Genomic DNA, 17,666 nt, shown 5'->3' on the forward strand with positions numbered 1-17,666 from the left:
AGCTTCACCTCCGCTTGTTCAGTCCTATGGAGCAATAAATTCCATCCACCTCCCCTATTATTTTTCCTGAAGTCCAGTTAAAAAACAATTTTTAAAATCACTTGCAATGCAAACATCAGGATAGGACTTTTCCCCTCCTAAGGGGACTACTTCCTCCCTGGAGTGGGTAGACTTGTCTCCCTCAAAAGATGTGTTGAAATCCTAACCCTCAGAACCTGTGACTGTGGCCTTATTTGGAAAGAGGGTCTTTGGAAAGAGACAAGGGATTCCAAAGATTGCCAGCGACCAACAGAAGGCAGGGAAGGAGGATGGGACAGATTCTCTCCTTCACAGCCAAGGGAGGAACCAATTCTATTAACTCCTTGATTTTGGACTTCCGGCCTCCAGAACGAGGAGAGAATACGTTCCCGTTGTTTTAAGCCCCTAGTTTGTGATATACCTCTCAAAAGACATGTAGCCTTTTAAAAAAAAATCTATTTATCTATCTATTTATTTATTTATGGCTGCGTTGGGTCTTCATTGCTGCACGTGCATTTTCTTTAGTTGTGGCGAGCGGGTGCTACTCTTTGTTGTGGTGCGCGGGCTTCCCATAGCGGTGGCTTCTCTTGTTGCATAGCACGGGCTCTAGGTGCGCGGGCTTCAGTTGTGGCACACGGGCTCAGTAGTTGTGGCGTGTGGGCTCAGTAGTTGTGGCTCGCGGGCTCTAAAGCGCAGGCTCAGTAGTTGTGGCGCACGGGCTTCGTTGCTCCGCGGCATGTGGGATCTTCCTGGACCAGGGATCGAACCCGTGTCCCCTGCATTGGCAGGCAGATTCTCAACCACTGCACCACCAGGGAAGCCCCGAGACACGTAGCCTTAGCACTCTTCAATCCTCCTACGTGCAGGAGGCTAGATTCACAGATTAGCACTCCCCCCCCATCATGTGATACACACGTCAGCTGGGGCCAGATGTAGGCAAATAGAGAACTTAACAGGAAGGCTTCTGGGGCCAGTCAGGGGTCAAACTTGCATCCGGATCTCTGGCCACAGCATCCTCTTCGCTCATCACCCCTCAGGTCATCCCTGATCCCTGGGCTGGAGGACCTGAGCCGCCCTGGGGGAGCATCCCTGCTTCACCCGCATTCCTGCCGGAGCCTCCACGGCTGCAGCCACAGCAAAGCGAGGCGGGGGGTGGGGGCGGCATCCCCGGTGGGAGCTAATGACTGCATCTTGGAAAATGACACACGGGGTAGTTAACTCACAGTTCTGAGCTTCCCCAGAGGGAAACAGACAAACCATTCTCTTGCTCTCCCAGGGTGTCCTAGCACAGCCTCAGTTGTAAAGTGGGTGTGAAACTGAGGCTTTTCTAGATAAGACACGTTCCTGGAAGCCCAGTGCCCTGGTGGGTCCGTAGAGCAGTCAGCTGCCCTGGGTCTGCACACAAGTTTAGCTGCCCTAGACCTCTGGCCAGAGGCCGGTGTTATGGCCTTAATTGTGTCCCCCAAATTCAGGTTTTGAAGTCCTGACCCCCAGTAACTAGATGGGACCTTGTTTGGAAATAGGGTCTTTGTGGATGCAGTTAGTTAAGACGAGGTCTTCATGGAACAGGGTGGGTTCTACTCCCACTTGCCTGGTGTTCATCTAAAAAGGGGAAATCTGGGCACGCACACGGGCGCATCCTGGGGAAAACACCACGTGAACACGGAGACAGAGACGGGGTGAAGCGGCTGCAGGACAAGAGACACCAAGGGTGGCTCCGGGAGCCGGAGAGGGGCTGCACCAGAGTGTCCCTTAGAGCCTCAGAAGGAACCAGCGCTGTCGACACCTGATCTCAGACTTCCGGCCTCCAGACTGTGGGAGAGCACATTTCTGTTGGTCAAGCCCCCCAGCTTGCGGGACTTTGTTACGGCAGCTGGTAATGGATTGCTCAAGTCTGGGGCACCAAAAGCCGCAGGAAGCCACGGCCTCCACTGGGGGGCGCTGATGATCCCGGGTTCCATGCGCTTGGGGGTCTGGTCTTAGGCAACAGGACCTGAACTCACTGTCTCAGGGAGGGAGGCCGGGGCTTGGCGCGGGAGGTGGAAATGAGCAAGCAGGTCAGGCTAGGAGGAACCCAGCAGCATCACTTATTTTATTCACACCCCAAAGACACCCTGTTGAAAAGTCAGTTCGTTAAGACGTTCATAGCATTTCTTTCTCGGGCTCTGGGTGCACAGAGGGCGGTGTGATCACCGTAAGCTGTGTTCTTTAGGCGATGTTCCCTCTCTTCCCAGGAGACGCACAGGGGTACGCTCTCTCTTTCATATAACAATACACTTCTCCTGATTCTGTCTTGAGAACACACAGCTCCCTCCATCTATTTTTGTTTTCTGCACTTGGGGGTTAGAGACATGGCTGGGGAGAAGTATTTCCCTATTAGAGGAGAAACGGTGACATAGACGGCAAATGAAAGTTTGCCCTCTGGGCTGGGGAGACTGGGTGTGAAGAGGCCTGCAGGGACGTCTGCCTGGAGACGACAGCAGCAAATTCACCATGTCCAATAAGGGCCACGCTGATTGTAAGCCCCATTTTCCCAGAGTGTCTGCATTTTCAAGAGAAGGCAGATATCCAGATTTTTTAGGTGAAGTGGCCAAAGTCTTAAGTGTTGACTCAGTCTTTTTTCTATTCTGTAACCTGCTTTATTATCCTTCATACAATTTATGACCATCTGAAAATTATTTCGTTTGCTGTTAATCCCCCCAGCCCCGGCTAGAGGTAAGGTCTTTGAGCGTCGGCCTGGGTCTGTTATATTTACTGCTTACCTCCTGTATTTGCACTAGTTCCTAGCACACAGGAGGTGCTCAATAAATAGCAGGTGAATAAGTCAGTGACCCATCACTTGATACTGTTTGCACAAAGACCAGGATTTCACGCAACTTCTTTTTCTGGGGAATCGTCTCGGGACTGCGTTTGATTATTAGAGGAATCTAAAACTCAACCTTTTTAAAAACACCCCAGCCCAGAGTCACCACGGGCACACACGTGCCTCAGGAAATTGACCTCTGAATGTACGTGTGAGATCCAAAGACAGGACAGAGCCCTTTTTGCTCCAGCCCAAAGGGAGGCTGGACTACACGCTTGCCTGCCGTGGTTCTCACTTACTGCCATCAGTCAGCAGGCTTTTAGCAGAGAACTGCACACGTGATTGATTTTCAAATCCTTTCAGGTCCTGAAGGAGAGATACTTAGTACACAATGTACTTTGTCATCATGTGTCAACATCGCCTCAACGCAGAGAGAGGCATTACGCTGCGTAAGACTGTAATCGGATTGTTGCCGGGATCCGTCAATCTGCTTCTTCATTTCCCCAGAGCTCAGCTTTGGAGGGCCATTTGCCATGGATGCCAGCCGCTGGGAGGGGGTCAGTGTGTAGAAAGACAAAGGACAGCCATAAAGCCGTGGAAGGCAAATTTTATATTTACAGCCGGTAAGTTTATAAATATATATTACATTCTTACTATCTACAATACATTCTGCACGCAGACGGATTTGAGAGGGGGCAGCGGCAGCGTTATGAAACGGAACATCACGCGGGAAAGAATGAAAGAAATGAGGGGGGGTTACTGAAAGCAAAGGATTATCCTTGAAAAGGGGTGACAGTTTAATCACCCAGCCAGACAATGTAAGTCAAGTGGGGGACAGGAGCAGGTAGCTGATGGCTGCTGGAATCTCAGTCTTAGAGCAAACGGACAGCACCTTAGTTTGGGGGAGAGTGCTGAGGTCGAGAGGGTGAACTGGTGGAATTTACACACTTGATCTCAGGAGAATTCAATTATATGCATAGAGACTGAAAGAGAGAGAGAGAGAGAGAGAGAGAGAGAGAGACAGAGGAAGCAGAGAGATAGGTTCAGAAAGACACAGGGACAGAGAGGCACACAGAGAAAGAGAAACTGACCTTAGAACCCAACACTCGAATAACCCAGCTCTCTGCCCCAAAGGTGGTTACCTCAGGTCCCTCCATCCCTCCAAGGTGGAGAAGAAGCCTCCCCCGCCCCCCCCGCCGCCCCCTGTGTGTGAATGGGCCAGGCTTCCTGCCCAGCCCACCTCATCGCACACCCCGAGTCCCAACTCTCCCCGCCCTGTACCCTCCGTGTGGACACCCAGATTTATCTCATCAACCTTGAGCAGCAGACTGGATGGGACCGTCCACAGAGGCATCACAGAAGAACCCTGCTTTCCGGGAAAAGCAAGGGGAAGGAGCATCCCTGGGTGTTGAATTCCTTGTGAGCGCTGCTGACCCTCCAAGACCAGCCTCTTCAAAGAAGGACACGTGTGAAGTTTGCCCAGTGGGGCTTCAGCGTAGAATGTCACCTGGTGGTTGACACAGACGCCACAGTGGAAGAGAGGGAATGGTGACACTGCCCTCCACTGCCGAGTGACCAATGACTTTTGGAAAGGTGGCGATGTGGGGCGTGGTGGGGGAGGAGTACAAACGTGAACGTAGTGAATTTGCTAAAAAAAAAAAAAAAAAAAAAATTCTGGTCCTTCGAACCCAGTTGAAAGTCTCCACCCAGGCTCCCTAGTTTACTAGTAAAGGGATGCTCTGAACGGCTCAGAGCGCCTTTGTTTGTTTGGGTGGTGGTTCTTGGCACGTAGTTACAAAGGTACTGGTGGCCTATTTACCCTCCTGTTCCCTTTCAATCCTCGTCAGCGATTGCCTTGCTTTGCCCCAGCCTTTGGGAGACAATAACTCGAAACTCAAAACTCTTGCTTCCCAAGAGCTGACTCTAGGTGGCGCTAGACTCCACCTCTGCTCATATGCTCACAGCCAGATGTGCTGCCCGAGGTCCAATGACACGCTTCCTCCCATCCATCCCCTTGAGCCCAACCTGAGTCTCATTTTTCTCCTGTGGTCCACAACATTGAATACGGCAGCTGTGTGGCTTCAATGAAAGAAAGTGAGATGGCAAGAGAGGGATTGTTCTCTCCTGGAGGTTCTCTGAAGTTCAGTGATTCAGAACTCATCTTTCTTCCAATGTAAGAATCTCGCCATGCATGATAAACCCCTTAACACTGACAGAAACATTGGACCCTGGACTGTTGACATCAATTCCAACTCGGGGCCGTCCCAGGGGAGCCAGGGTCATTGTCTGTGGCTCTGTGGATAGCGTCACCCTGCTCTTGTCCCGTCTTTTTATTTCCCCACCGGGCACACGGTTGCCCCACATCCCCAAGTTAAAGGCCGAAAGGTGAGTGAGAACCAATGTCTGTGAAGGCCCGGCTTACACATCTTCATGTAATCCTTCCATGTAGCCGCATGACTCTTGGCATCCCCCAGGGTCCAGATCCTGGCAGACCCATTTCACGGCATCCTCACTGCTGGTCGCTATGGAGTTCACGGCGGGGCATCTGTCATCCGTAGAGACGGTGGTGAAAGTGGTGAATTCCACTCTTTTCCTTTTTGAGGTAGGGGACGTTGGGGGCTCGCTTTTCAGATCGCTCCCGTCCATGAGTGCGTGTCCTGAAGATGCGAACAGCTGTCCGTTGGTGCTGTTTGGGGAGTTTGTGCTGAGGAGATACTTACTCTCTTCGAAATCCATGCCCCTGTCGATGGCGGTGATCTGCTCGTCCTGGGAGGAAGCCAAGTTGATGTGATTCTCCAACAGTTCGGCCCGGTGGCTCAACCCGACCCAGTCATGGTAGTGACTCATACCTTCTTGTTCCTCGAAGGGAACCTGCTTGTGCCTGTACTTTAACGCAAAGGTCACACAGTTTATTAGGAAGACCAGAATGGCCAGGCAGAAGACACCCAACAGGGCATACATCCCAATTTCCAAGTCGCTCAGCCCTTTGGAGGCCTGCGTGAGGTCATTCTCATCCATTTCCCCATAGCTTCTGGGCAGGTCCACCTGGGCGGGGAAGCTGGTGAGGTCAATGGAGATGGTCTGCAAATGGCTGTCATCATCCAGAAGGCTTTCCTGGCCACGGTTCTTCTGGAAGGTGGACCTTTCCGTGGTGGAGCCCCTTCCTTCCATGAGGCCCACGGAAGAACTGCCGTAGTACCGTCCCTCTTGACGCCCCCATTCTTGCGAGGGTTTTCTGGGTCTTCTGTCACTGACATTATTATCCAGGTGACCTCCTGCCCCCGTGTGTCTGCTGTCGCTGGTGTTGGGATTGGCATCGTTTGGGCCAAATTTAACTTTGACGTTGGCTGTCCCCACGGCCAACACGCTCTTCCGTTTGGATTTCTGGCATGACTCACAAATAACCATTTCGACCTTCACCAGGGCACCCTGTCCCTCGGCTTCAGCCGTGATTATAGGCCACTTGAATTTGGGGTCTTGGTGGATAGAGACCACCTTCTCATCCAGTGATGTGGCCATCAGGGAGAAGTCTTTCGCGTCGTAAATATCCAAGGGGGTGACAGAGCCATCACTGAATTGGACCCAGCAACTGATGGCTGCTTCCTGTTGAAGAAAAAAGTAAGTTCATCAAAACGGGCCCCAAAGCTCACTGAATACAAAGTCTTAGGAAAAACAGACACTCTGTCACAAAGATAATACTCCAAGAACAAAGGGAAACCTTTTATGCAGCGTAGAAACAAGAGGCGAGAAGTACTGAGGGTATGAAAGAAAATGAATTCCTGTAAAGATGTAGAAGCCAAAGAAAACTACAACAGCAAAACGACAATGATGAAACAGGCCCAGGAATAACCCTCCCTAATAAGATCTGCTTTCTCTCCTGAGGTGTTGAAAGAAAGATGGCTTCTTTTGGCGGTACAGGATCTACTTCTGCATAGTAACCAACTGCCTATCAACGGAGATATACCGGTTAGTGGGGTCATTTACAAATGTTACACAGGTAAACGAAAAATATTTATTACGTTATGTTTAAGTTGCTTTAATACCGAGTCTCCATGCATTACTCACAACACAGGTTAAAACCCCTGACCTAGACAAGGGTGCCCCAGAGGGGCTGCAGGCTTTGGTTGTGTTGGTCCTGCTACATCAGCATCTAAGGATGGGTTTGTATTGGCTTGTGGACAGTCTTGGCTTGGAGGTGAAGAGTAAAACCAACCAGCCAGAGAGAGGGTTAGGGCTAGGGTTAGGGTTGGGGTTGGGAAGGGTTAGGGTTGGGGTTGGGAAGGGTTAGGGTTAGGGTTGGGGTTGGGGTTGGGAAGGGTTAGGAAGCTTTCTGTTGGGAGAATCTTTGTCTTCCCTTCCACTCTCCAACCCAACCAGTTGGGGGAAACTGGGAGACCCCAAATTAGCCAGGGTCAAGACTTGTGTCCATCTCAATCCCTTGTCTTTTTACTTTGTTGCTTTAGACCAGCTTTCCTTGGGAGACTGTAATAGACAAAATAACCTCTAAGCCTTCAGTTTCAGTGACGATGTCATTGGCCTTGACAGCAAACTGGGAGGCCCATTGCTCCCTCCTCCCTCCTCCTAGCTCCCGGAGAAGCTGCTCCACCCCAAACCCAGAAGGATGCACAGCCCTAAGAGGCTTGTGTGCCTGCCCACCTGGCCACAGCTGATTGGACCCATAGGACGGCTGCTGTCAGAGCCATTCATCTCTGCAGCTCTGAGCCAGCCGGCATCTCCCCCTCCAATTTGAAATAAGCAAGATGGGAGAGGCTTCCCTGGTGGCGCAGTGGTTGAGAATCTGCCTGCTAATGCAGGGGACGCGGGTTCGTGCCCCGGTCCAGGAAGATCCCACATGCCGCGGAGCAGCTGGGCCCGTGAGCCATGGCCGCTGAGCCTGCACGTCCGGAGCCTGTGCTCCGCAACGGGAGAGGCCACAACGGTGAGAGGCCCGCGCACCGCGATGAAGAGTGGCCCCCGCTCGCCGCAACTAGAGAGAGCCCTCGCACAGAAACGAAGACCCAACACAGCCAAAATAAATAAATAAATTAACATTAAGATGGGAGTGAAGCACTCAGTGGTGGGAAGATGTGTCGGAGCTCATGTAAGACTGGAGAATGAAGCCACTTTGGAGCCCCACGATGGATCAGGTGTAAGCAAATGTCTGGGCACAGCATTTATTTAATGAGATGATGGACATGAGAGAGACTGTCGACCCCCCAGTTTCCCCAGGTTCTTGCAGCTGGGGTCTAAGAGGGCCCCTCTACCCTTGTATAAAGCCTGTGTTATTTAAACTTGCTTGAGGGGATTCCTCTTACTTGCGACCAAAGAGCCACTGACCACCACAGAAGTTAAGTTTACCTGGTGGCGTCTGGTCTTTTCTGACATATGACTGGTGGTCTCTGCTTCTCCTTCAGCACAGCCAGTAAATACCGACCTTGTTAGCCATCGGCTTGGGGTGGCTGCTAAGTGGAAAATGCCTCCATGACACAGGCCAGAAGCCACTGGAGGTGACCTCGGTTTACCTGGGCCTTCGGATTGGCTGTGAAATTGCAGCAGGAACTTCAAACGCACGTTGGATTTCTTGAAACTGAAATGTCAGAGCCAAGTTGCAGGCAGGGACTGAGCTCCATTCAAAGCAAGCACGGAGCAAACCTCAGGGTCACGTGCCTAGCTCTGCATGTGGGAAATGGATTCGCTCTGTGGCCCTATTCTAACTGTGTCTTATCGCTTCCTTAACTCCTAACCGGCAGTCACCTGATTTGATCGCCCCAGGAAGACAGGAAGAAGCCTCGGGTTATTTCTCCTTTGCTATCTGTAACTTGCAACCTGGCTGGCATCATGCCCTGAGAAAAGGGAGGTTTGTCTCTGGCAAGAATTCGTATCCGTTATTGAGATCATCCACTTTCAAGTGCTTTCTAATCCAAACCCCTGCACACAAAGAAAGACCACAGTGAAAGGACAAGGGATTAGCTAACACCTGGCAGGGGAGCCTTCAGTGATGGGTACGGGCTGGGAAAACGGTAAGGCTCTGTGTGTCCAGGGGCAGGTACAGCTTAGCCCACCTTCCTGCCCAAACACAGTCACAGCCTCAGCAGGTGCAAGAGGGGACCCAGATGGCAATGTACCTGCCGAGGGGAGAGCTTCCAGGAAGCGCTCCTGACCAATAAGGAAAGCTGCCCGAAAACCCCCTGTGTGGGCTGGAGGCCTTCTAGCATCCCCACAGGAGGACAGTCCTGTCTCATGGGGCGCACAGAATCAGTAGCCTGAGACCACCGTCCTTGGGCATTAAACAAGGCTCACCAAAGTCTCCATCCAGTTTCCTTCTAAGAAATAAAGTTTCTCCATCTCAGATGAGGGAGGAGATCAGATGACGTTTCCAAGTGCCCTTCCAACAGTCCTCTTTGTTTGGAAACCATCGTATCAACACACAAACACGCACCACGTGATACACACCACAACAGGTACACATACACAACGCACACTACACACAACACACATACATAACACAAACATACACATACGCACAGTACACACAACACACTATTAGCGCACGCTGGTTTCCAGTAAAGAGAAAGAAGGCCATGACTGATGTCACCACCGGCTTGTTACTTCTGCTTTGAGCTAAATGACAAATGTGGACGCATCTCCTCCAATCTCCTTCCGACCCCCAGACCCGTTAGCCCATGTTTTTGAGCAGGGACTTAGCGGAAGGCTGTGGACCCCTCCTTGGAGTCTGTGCCCGCCCTCGCTTTCACCCACTGCTCGGGGACGTCAGCGGGGTCCAGAGCCAGGACCGTCTGGGGGGGGGGGTGGAGAAGCAGCACAGGTGACGCGGATGGGGCGCGAGGAGACTGCGCCCAGCCTCTCTGGCTCCTGGTGCGCTATAATCCATCACTCCTGGCAACCTTGGGGTCTGGCATCTACGTTGGGGGCGCTGGGAAGCCTGAGGCTGAGCAGTTGCCCCTTCACAACGCCTCTCCAGACTGCGGAGCGCCCGATGTGCGAGCCCACTCTTTTGCGGGACCCCTCCACCCCAATTAGTGATTCCACCACACAGGCAACCTGATCCAACGCGTGACCTCACCCCACTGTGCGACCTCACCTGAAGTGTGACCTGCTCAAGGCGGAAGCCCACCCAGTGAACGACCCCACTGACATGTGATGCAACCCCACCACGTGACCCCAAGAGATGTGGGATTTCCCCGCTGGTGTGGGCCCCACCTGCTGTGTAACCGCACCTGGTGTGTGACCTCACCTGGTGTTTGACCTCACCTGGGTGTGACCTCACCTGGTGTGTGACCTCACCTGGTGTTTGACCTCACCTGGGTGTGACCTCACCTGGTGTGTGACCTCACCTGGGTGTGACCTCACCTGGTGTGTGACCTCACCTGGGTGTGACCTCACCTGGTGTGTGACCTCACCTGGTGTGTGACCCCCCCCATGTGTAACCCCCCTGGATATATGACCCCACCTGGTGTGTGACCTCACCTGGTGTGACCCACCTGCTGTGTGACCTCACCTGGTGTGTGACCTCACCTGATGAGTGACCTTACCTGGTGTGTGACCCCCCCATGTGTAACTCCCCCTGGATATATCACCCCACCTGGTGTGTGACCTCACCTGGTGTGACCCGCCTGCTGTGTGACACCCCCGACATGTGACCCCTTCCCACGGTGCCCCATCCCCACCCCACACCTGTCTGGGCCTTTGCAGAAGTTCTTGAGCCACCGCAGTGGCGAAGATGGCTCTGTTGCTCCCAGGGCTGAGCTGCAGGGAGAGGGACAGCCCTGCCACCAGCTGGACCCCGAGGTCTGTGATCGTCACCTTCTCGTCCAGCACGGTGATGGTCTTCTCGGCCAAGATGGCATCTGACAGAGGCGACAGGATCTGAAAGGCAGAACCGACATAGGCAGGAAAAGCTCTCTGTGGTTCCAGAAATCCCCCCGATGGTGTAAACGATGGAGGTGGATAGGGACAGACAGAGCCAGAGGAGCAAAAACGGGTGTTTCCACTCATGCCTTCTTCTAAAAGATACAGCTTGCTTGTGAAAATATAGCGCATTTTTTAAGTAACAGCAAGATGGTATCAAGGAGTGGATGGGGTAGGACCTGGCATCCCACCCACAGCATCAAATAAACTCCATTGCCTACCGTGCACTGCCCTCAGACCCTGAGAAGAATTAACATTTTCATTCATTTCAGCACTAACGTTACGATTCTTCTACAGCATGGATCATTTCTACTATTACTTAGTGCATATTTTGTTTAAAATCATTTTATGTAAAGAATTTGTTTAAAAAAGCTTCATAGCGTCATAGAAAAACGGTTTCGATATGCTAGCTATACATTTCTCTATTTCTCTCTTCTACACATGATCGCCAATGACCAGTTACACGCAAAGAAGAGACGGTCGGTCCATGTACCACCTGAAGCATCCCGTGTGTCACCGGGAGCTCGCACTCCACACTTTGGGGAACACTGAGCAGTGACACTCAGCTGTATTTTGGAATATCAGCTTCCGTCCTCTGATAAACTCAGCTGCGAGTCCTACCCTTGACGCCGATGTCCCAAAGTCTCATTGGTCTCTGGACACCTGTGATGCCCTGGGGAATGAAGCTTCTGTTCAATTTAGACCCTGAGGAGGAAATCCTGCTTTGGAAGATTGTCTGTGGAAGCACCTCTGCTCCCCCGCCCCTCATCCAAGTTACAAAGTGCTGACTTAGACTCCCCTCTATGAATCCTTAACCTTCTGGGTGAAACAGGTTTCATTCTCCCTTCCCCAGCTTTTTTGACGTATTTCTCTTTTCAAGTTGTTGGTGATATTTATGAAGATGTATCTCAGGACAGTTTTCCCTGGATTCATTAAATTCCTTTATCAAAGCCCCACATTTCTGTTCAAATACCTTCTTCAGTTTCTAAATCTGGTTGGGACACCTTGAATGGCGCTGGGTATGAAACAGGAGTCCCCAGAAGAAAGTGGCCAAATGAATTTATAACTCAGGAGGACTCGGTGGCCATAAATAAGAGGGAAAAACGAAGGGTCTCAGGAGCAGATGCCCCACTAGGACAATTTTCATGTTTCACGCATGGGAAGCTGGCCCCTTCGCACTCACTGATTTTCACAGAAATACCTGATTTCTGAACAGTGTTTCATTGCGTCTTTGTATTTAAATGATCATCTTGAGTGGTTGGTGTCAAGTTGTCGTCTTGGTTCCAGTTTCCAGACATCAGCATGACTTTAGCCCATGGATCAACTTTAATTTAGATCTTTCAGGCAAAAATCAACTGTGAAGATTACAAGTGCTTGTCTATGGGGCGGATGTGTTCTGTTTGACATAATACTTCAAAATGGGATGAATGGCCATCCTTAAAAAACAGATGATTTCGTATGAAAGATAGATTTCTAGCTATTCTGGAAAAGTTGCAGCATCTCTCCACACTGGGCTCCCATTTCCTCTTGGCACCTTTTGGAGGTGAGTATCAGCCTCCCTTTGCCACACTCCTCACCACTCCCTATTGTCCTCCTAACACTTAGGGCCCAACTCAGTCATCCTCTTTCACCTGATGCTCTGGCTGCTTTCCTCACAGAGGGTACCTTCGCAGCTTTTAGAGAGCATTGGAGCATGTAACACCTGAGTCCCAGTTCAAAGTAATTTACTTTCCCCCTTGAATAAAATGATCTCTTTTATTTTTATTTTTTTCCAGTGGCTAAAGTATTTTATTAGATTAAGTACGTCATTTGCAAATGGTTTCATGTGAAAATTTAAAAGCAAAGTTATAAAACATTTTTAATAAAACAGTACAGAGTTAACAGCAAAATTACATTTTCTTGATTGTACAAATAAAAACATTTTGTTTCTGATAGACTGTCTGAAAATTTTATAATGTATTCTCCAACTGATAGCTGCAATATTCTATTTTAATGAGACGTCTCAGGGTTAATTCAATCATTTGATAATAATGGGTTCAAAAATGATCTCTCTTAAATATCAGCCCATTTTCCAGAATGTTTGAAGTCTTCTACAATCCAATAGAGTAAACCTCACTGTTTGGCTAATAGGATGATCACCTCTTCTATAAATGGGGCAGTCACTGAGGAACAATATTTGCTCTCAGACAGGAGGTAAGTGACTCCCAAGTGACCTCCCAGAACTGTGTCTTGTGAAAGTGTTTGTTTCAAAGCTCCCATGTTGCATACTGGTTCACCCCATCCATTCCTAGCAGCAGGTGCTTACAAGACCAGTGGAATCATAATAACTCTGTTGCTTCCTTCAGTACATTTCTGAAATGCTCCAGGTTTCATCATGGGGCAGGCTGGGCCCTGGTGGAGACAGCTGAGCATCATGGTGGGATGGGAAGCTTTTCGGTGACCGTGGTCAGTGAGGTGGAGTGACCAAGTGAGAAGCTGCTGGCCACACCCATGATTCTGATGTGCTTAGCCCACCCCAAGAGCTTTTTAAAAAGTATTTTTCAATTACAAAACTTTTATTTTATATTGGGGTTGGTTGATTTACAATGTTGTGTTAGTTTCAGGTGTACAACAATGTGATTCAGCTGTACATGTACATGTATCTGTTCTTTATCAGATTCTTTCCCCATATAGGTTATTACAGAGTAATGAGTAGAGTTCCCTGTGCTATACACTAGGTCCTTGCTGGTAGTGTGTATATGCTAATTTCAAACTCCTAATTTATCCCTCCCCAGACCTTTCCCCTTTAGCAGCCATAAGTTTGTTTTCTATGTCTGTGAGGCTGTTTCTGTTTTGTAACAGTTCATTTGTATCATTTTTTAAGATTCTACATATCAGTGATATCACATGGTATTTGTCTTTCTCTGTCTGACGTACTTCACTTAGTATGATCATCTCTAGGTCCATCCATGTTGCTGCAAAGTATTTCATTCTTTTTTATGGCTGAGTAGTATTCCATTGTGTACATGCACCACATCTTCTTCATCCATCGATGGACATTCAGGTTGCTTCCATGTCTCAGCTGTTGTAAATGGTGCTGCAGTGAACATTGGGGTGCATGTATCTTTTTGAATTTGAGTTTTTGTCTTTTCCAGATGTACGCCCAGGAGTCAGATTGCTGGATCATATAGTAGCTTTATTTTTAGAGCTTTTGTCCCAAGATAGTAACATCCACCATGTCTCAGAGACAAATAACGTCTTGGAGTTTCAAACATGACCCATCCTGAGAAGCCAGTCCATCATTATACCTCTTCTGTTGTTTATTTGACCGCTTCTTTCAGTCTATTCACTCTGAAAATGGATACTGTTGAATAGAGCTACCGTGTGATCCAGGGATACCACTCCTAGGCGTACATCTAGACCAAACTCCAATTCGCTACATGCACCCCAATGTTCACAGCAGCACTGTTTATAATAGCCAAGACATGGAAGCAACCTGAATGTTCATCTACAGATGAATGATAAAGAAGATGTGGTACAGATATACAACGGAAGATTACTCAGCCATTAAAAACAGAATGAAATAGTGCCATTTGCAGCAACAGAAATGGACCTAGATATTATCACACTAAGTAAAGTAAGCCAGACAGAGAAAGACAAATATCATATGATATCACTTATATGTGGAATTTAAGAAAATGGTAAAGTGCACTTATTTACGAAACAGAAATAGACCCATGGACATAGGAAAAAAACAAACGGTTACCAAAAGGGAAAGGGGGGGGATAAATTAGGAGTTTGGGACTAACATATACACGCTACTATATACAAAATTGATAAACGACAAGGACCTACTGTACAGCACAGGGAACTCTATTCAATATCTTGTAATAACCTATAATGGAAAAGAATCTGAAAAGAATAGATGTATACATACGTATGGCTGCATCACTTTTCTGTACACCTGAAACGAACCCAACATTGTACATCGACTATACGTCAATAAAAAAATAAATACATAAAAATAGATATTGCTCTAAGTGACGACAAACGGCTGAGTTCTCGTCCGGGTAGAGACGTGACGGGAACACAGAGAGGCCTTGCCTTGGGGGTCTTACCTGAATGGCGGTCATCCCGAGCTCCTGGCCAATCAGGACTTGTCCCCCTTGCAGCTTGGCAATCCGGGGCTCCTCCACCTGCATGAAGTCATTTACCAGCTCCGTGATGTCCACCTGCCAATCGGAGCCCAGCAGGTGGGCCAGCTGCCCCCCGGGCTCAGCCACTTCGGCCACAAACTGAGTCAAGACCCGCACCATGGCGTGCTGGTACTGGAGAGTGCAGCCCCGGCCTTTCTTCTCATCTTCTTCCTCCTCCTCACTGTCCCGAGCTGGCCTGTCAAGGGGTCAGTTCGATTGAACAGATGCTGATTGGTCGGGTCAACTGACCTCAAGGGGTCAGTTCGATTGAACAGATGCTGATTGGTCGGGTCAACGGCTGGGGGCTGGGGGTGAAGCATGGCAGGGGCTGCAGAGGTGAGAGGGCATGAGGCCTGCCTTCGGGGAGTTCACAGCCTGGGCCGGGGGGGCGGTGCTCAGACACATGTGCAGGGGTGATGCTCAGAATATCGGAGCCCTGCTGTGGCCTGAGCGCTGACCAGTCAGAATGGGCTGGTGTGGTCAGCAGAGTTCTAAGGTGTCCCCTATGAGCCCCATCTCCTGGTATTCACTTTGTGAAATCCCCTTTCCTTTGGGTGTGGCCTGGACCTAGTAAATGTTTCTTCCAATGAAAGATTACAGCGGGACTTCCCTGGCGGTCCAGTGGTTAAGACTCCGCGCTTCCGATGCAGGAGGCACGGGTTCAATCCCTAGTTGGGGAACTAAGATCCCACGTGCCGCGCAGTGCGGCCAAAAAAAAAAAAAAATTTACAGCAAAAGTTATGGGATGTCACCTTCAAGATTAGGTTTTAAGAAACTATGACTTGTCGTGTTCAGCCCTCTTTCCTTTGTTCTTCTCTCTCTCTTCTTTTTAAATTAACCTTGCTTTCCTTTTCTATTACTTGTATACTTTCTTTTTCAAATTTTATTTATTTATTAATTTATTTATCTATGGCTGTGTTGGCTCTTCATTTCTGTGCGAGGGCTTTCTATAGTTGCGGCGAGCGGGGGCCACCGCTCATCGCAGTGCGCGGGCCTCTCACTATCGCGGCCTCTCTCGTTGCAGAGCACAGGCTCCGGACGCACAGACTCAGTAATTGTGGCTCACGGGGCCAGCTGCTCTGCGGCATGTGGGATCTTCCCAGACCAGGGCTCAAACCCGTGTCTCCTGCATTGGCAGGCGGATTCTCAACCACTGCGCCACCAGGGAAGCCCCAGGTTCTGCTCTCTTGCCTGTCCTGGTGAAGTCAGCTGCCGTGCTGTGTGCGGCCCTATGGAGACACCTGACAGCTGGAAGCAGCACCCTCTGGCCAACAGCCAGTGAGGAGCTAAGGCCTCCCAAGAACCACATGAGCTTGGATGTAGGTCCTTCCCCAGCAGAGCCTTGTGAGGAGACTCCAGCTCCGGCTGACAACCGGACTGTAGCTTGCGAGAGATCCAGCTAAGCCTGGCCTGGATGCCTGATCCAGGGGAACTGTGAGATGACAGGCTTTTCTTTCAAGCCACCTGGTTTTGGGGTAAGCCGCTCAATTATGTAGCAATAGATAATTAATACAGTAAGGCTCTGGGTGACCAGTATAGCCCTACAAACCAGTACACGAGGGGAGTGAGTGTTTAACTCAAGGGAAGGTATTTTGTGATAATGAATGTAGAGAGGGCCAGGCAGCAGGCAGATGTTAGCTGCTCCCTCAACAGCTGATGCCTTATGTGCTGTCAGTCCTTCCCAGCACCATCACGGTCTCCAGCAGAAGAGCTGCTCGCTCCTCGAAGTGGTTCTCTTGCTGTATCTGAGCTGGACAGTCGTGACAGCACCTGGCCTGTTCACGATCACTCGGCCAGTCCTTGGGTGAGTCTCTCCCTGCACCCACTTTCCCTCAGTAGCGTCAGTAATCACGCTGAACTCCATGCTCCCAACTCAACCTCAGAAACCCCTGTGGTTAAGGAAAGGGTCATGGCTGAAACCATCTTCCAACGGCACGCAGGACCCAAGCCTTCATTCCTGAAGCCCTGCCCTCTCCCAGGTGCCATAAGAACTCAAAGGGGTGGACTTCCAAGGGAAGGAAAATAAAAGCTGCCCCTCACCTAAGTACCAGTTCACTCCTCCTGCTGTACCAGTTCACTCCTCCTGCTGAGTACCCAGACTCCAGGAATAGTTCCTGGTCTAATTCTTCACATGCTCGCTTTTGACTTTCTACGAGTCCCTTAAGCGTGGGTTTCTCCAAGGTGACCCAGTCTCTGAAAAAAACTCTCTTTGTACCTGATGCCTGTTTATTTGCCCGAGGTGGGCGATGCAGACTTATCAGTCCATCTAACGCCACCAGAGGCACACAGGTGACAGGCCACGGACTTCATCTCCCCAAGGGAAACTGATCTCAGTGTTTCTGGGGGAAAAAGAGACTGCCCAGGTCAGGCAGCATCTGTTAGACAGCTCTCTAGTGGACCTCCGTTGCCTGGGGCCTCCAAGAATCAATTCTTCCCTCCTCCTGGCATTGATCTCTTGGTTCAGGCAGGGTTGACCTCTTTCCCTAGCTCCTCTGGCCCCAGCCGGGGGAATGTGGCTGCAGCCTAGCAGGCCAATCAGTGTATTCTGTCCCCTCCCCTCCCCTCCCCCCTCCCCTCCTTCCCCCTCCCCCTCCCCCCCCCCTCCTCCTCCCCCTCTCACCACCCCCTCCCCTCCTCCTCCCTCCCCTCCCCCTCCCCTTCTCTCCCTTCCCCTCCCCTCCCCCACCCCTCCCCTTCTCCTCCCCTCCCCTCTTCCTCCCCTCCCCTCCTTCCCCCTCCCC

The 17,666-nt window shown here is 50.3% G+C and overlaps 2 protein-coding genes across 2 annotated transcripts in view; one reads left to right on the plus strand and one right to left on the minus strand.

Annotated features, from left to right (window-relative positions):
- Positions 1 to 7,088, plus strand: part of GLT1D1 (glycosyltransferase 1 domain containing 1) — a 155,347-nt gene extending 148,259 nt beyond the window's left edge. The window contains exons 13-15 of the transcript XR_003436776.1: positions 3,185 to 3,444; positions 6,704 to 6,787; positions 6,894 to 7,088. The gene's annotated coding sequence lies outside the window, so the exon portion shown is untranslated. The remainder of the gene's footprint in view (positions 1 to 3,184; positions 3,445 to 6,703; positions 6,788 to 6,893) is intronic.
- Positions 3,449 to 17,666, minus strand: part of TMEM132D (transmembrane protein 132D) — a 15,243-nt gene continuing 1,025 nt past the window's right edge. Inside the window, exons 2-4 of the mRNA XM_027125125.1 lie at positions 14,848 to 15,121; positions 10,517 to 10,708; positions 3,449 to 6,424 (exon numbers count right to left, since the gene is read on the minus strand). Of these exons, the coding sequence (XP_026980926.1) occupies positions 5,240 to 6,424; positions 10,517 to 10,708; positions 14,848 to 15,121 (1,651 nt within the window). The 3' untranslated portion in view covers positions 3,449 to 5,239. The remainder of the gene's footprint in view (positions 6,425 to 10,516; positions 10,709 to 14,847; positions 15,122 to 17,666) is intronic.

The sequence above is a fragment of the Aethalodelphis obliquidens genome, unplaced genomic scaffold (assembly GCF_003676395.1).
Source record: "Aethalodelphis obliquidens isolate GAN/ISIS:26980383/991018 unplaced genomic scaffold, ASM367639v1 scaffold28, whole genome shotgun sequence".
Classification (NCBI taxonomy): domain Eukaryota; kingdom Metazoa; phylum Chordata; class Mammalia; order Artiodactyla; family Delphinidae; genus Aethalodelphis; species Aethalodelphis obliquidens.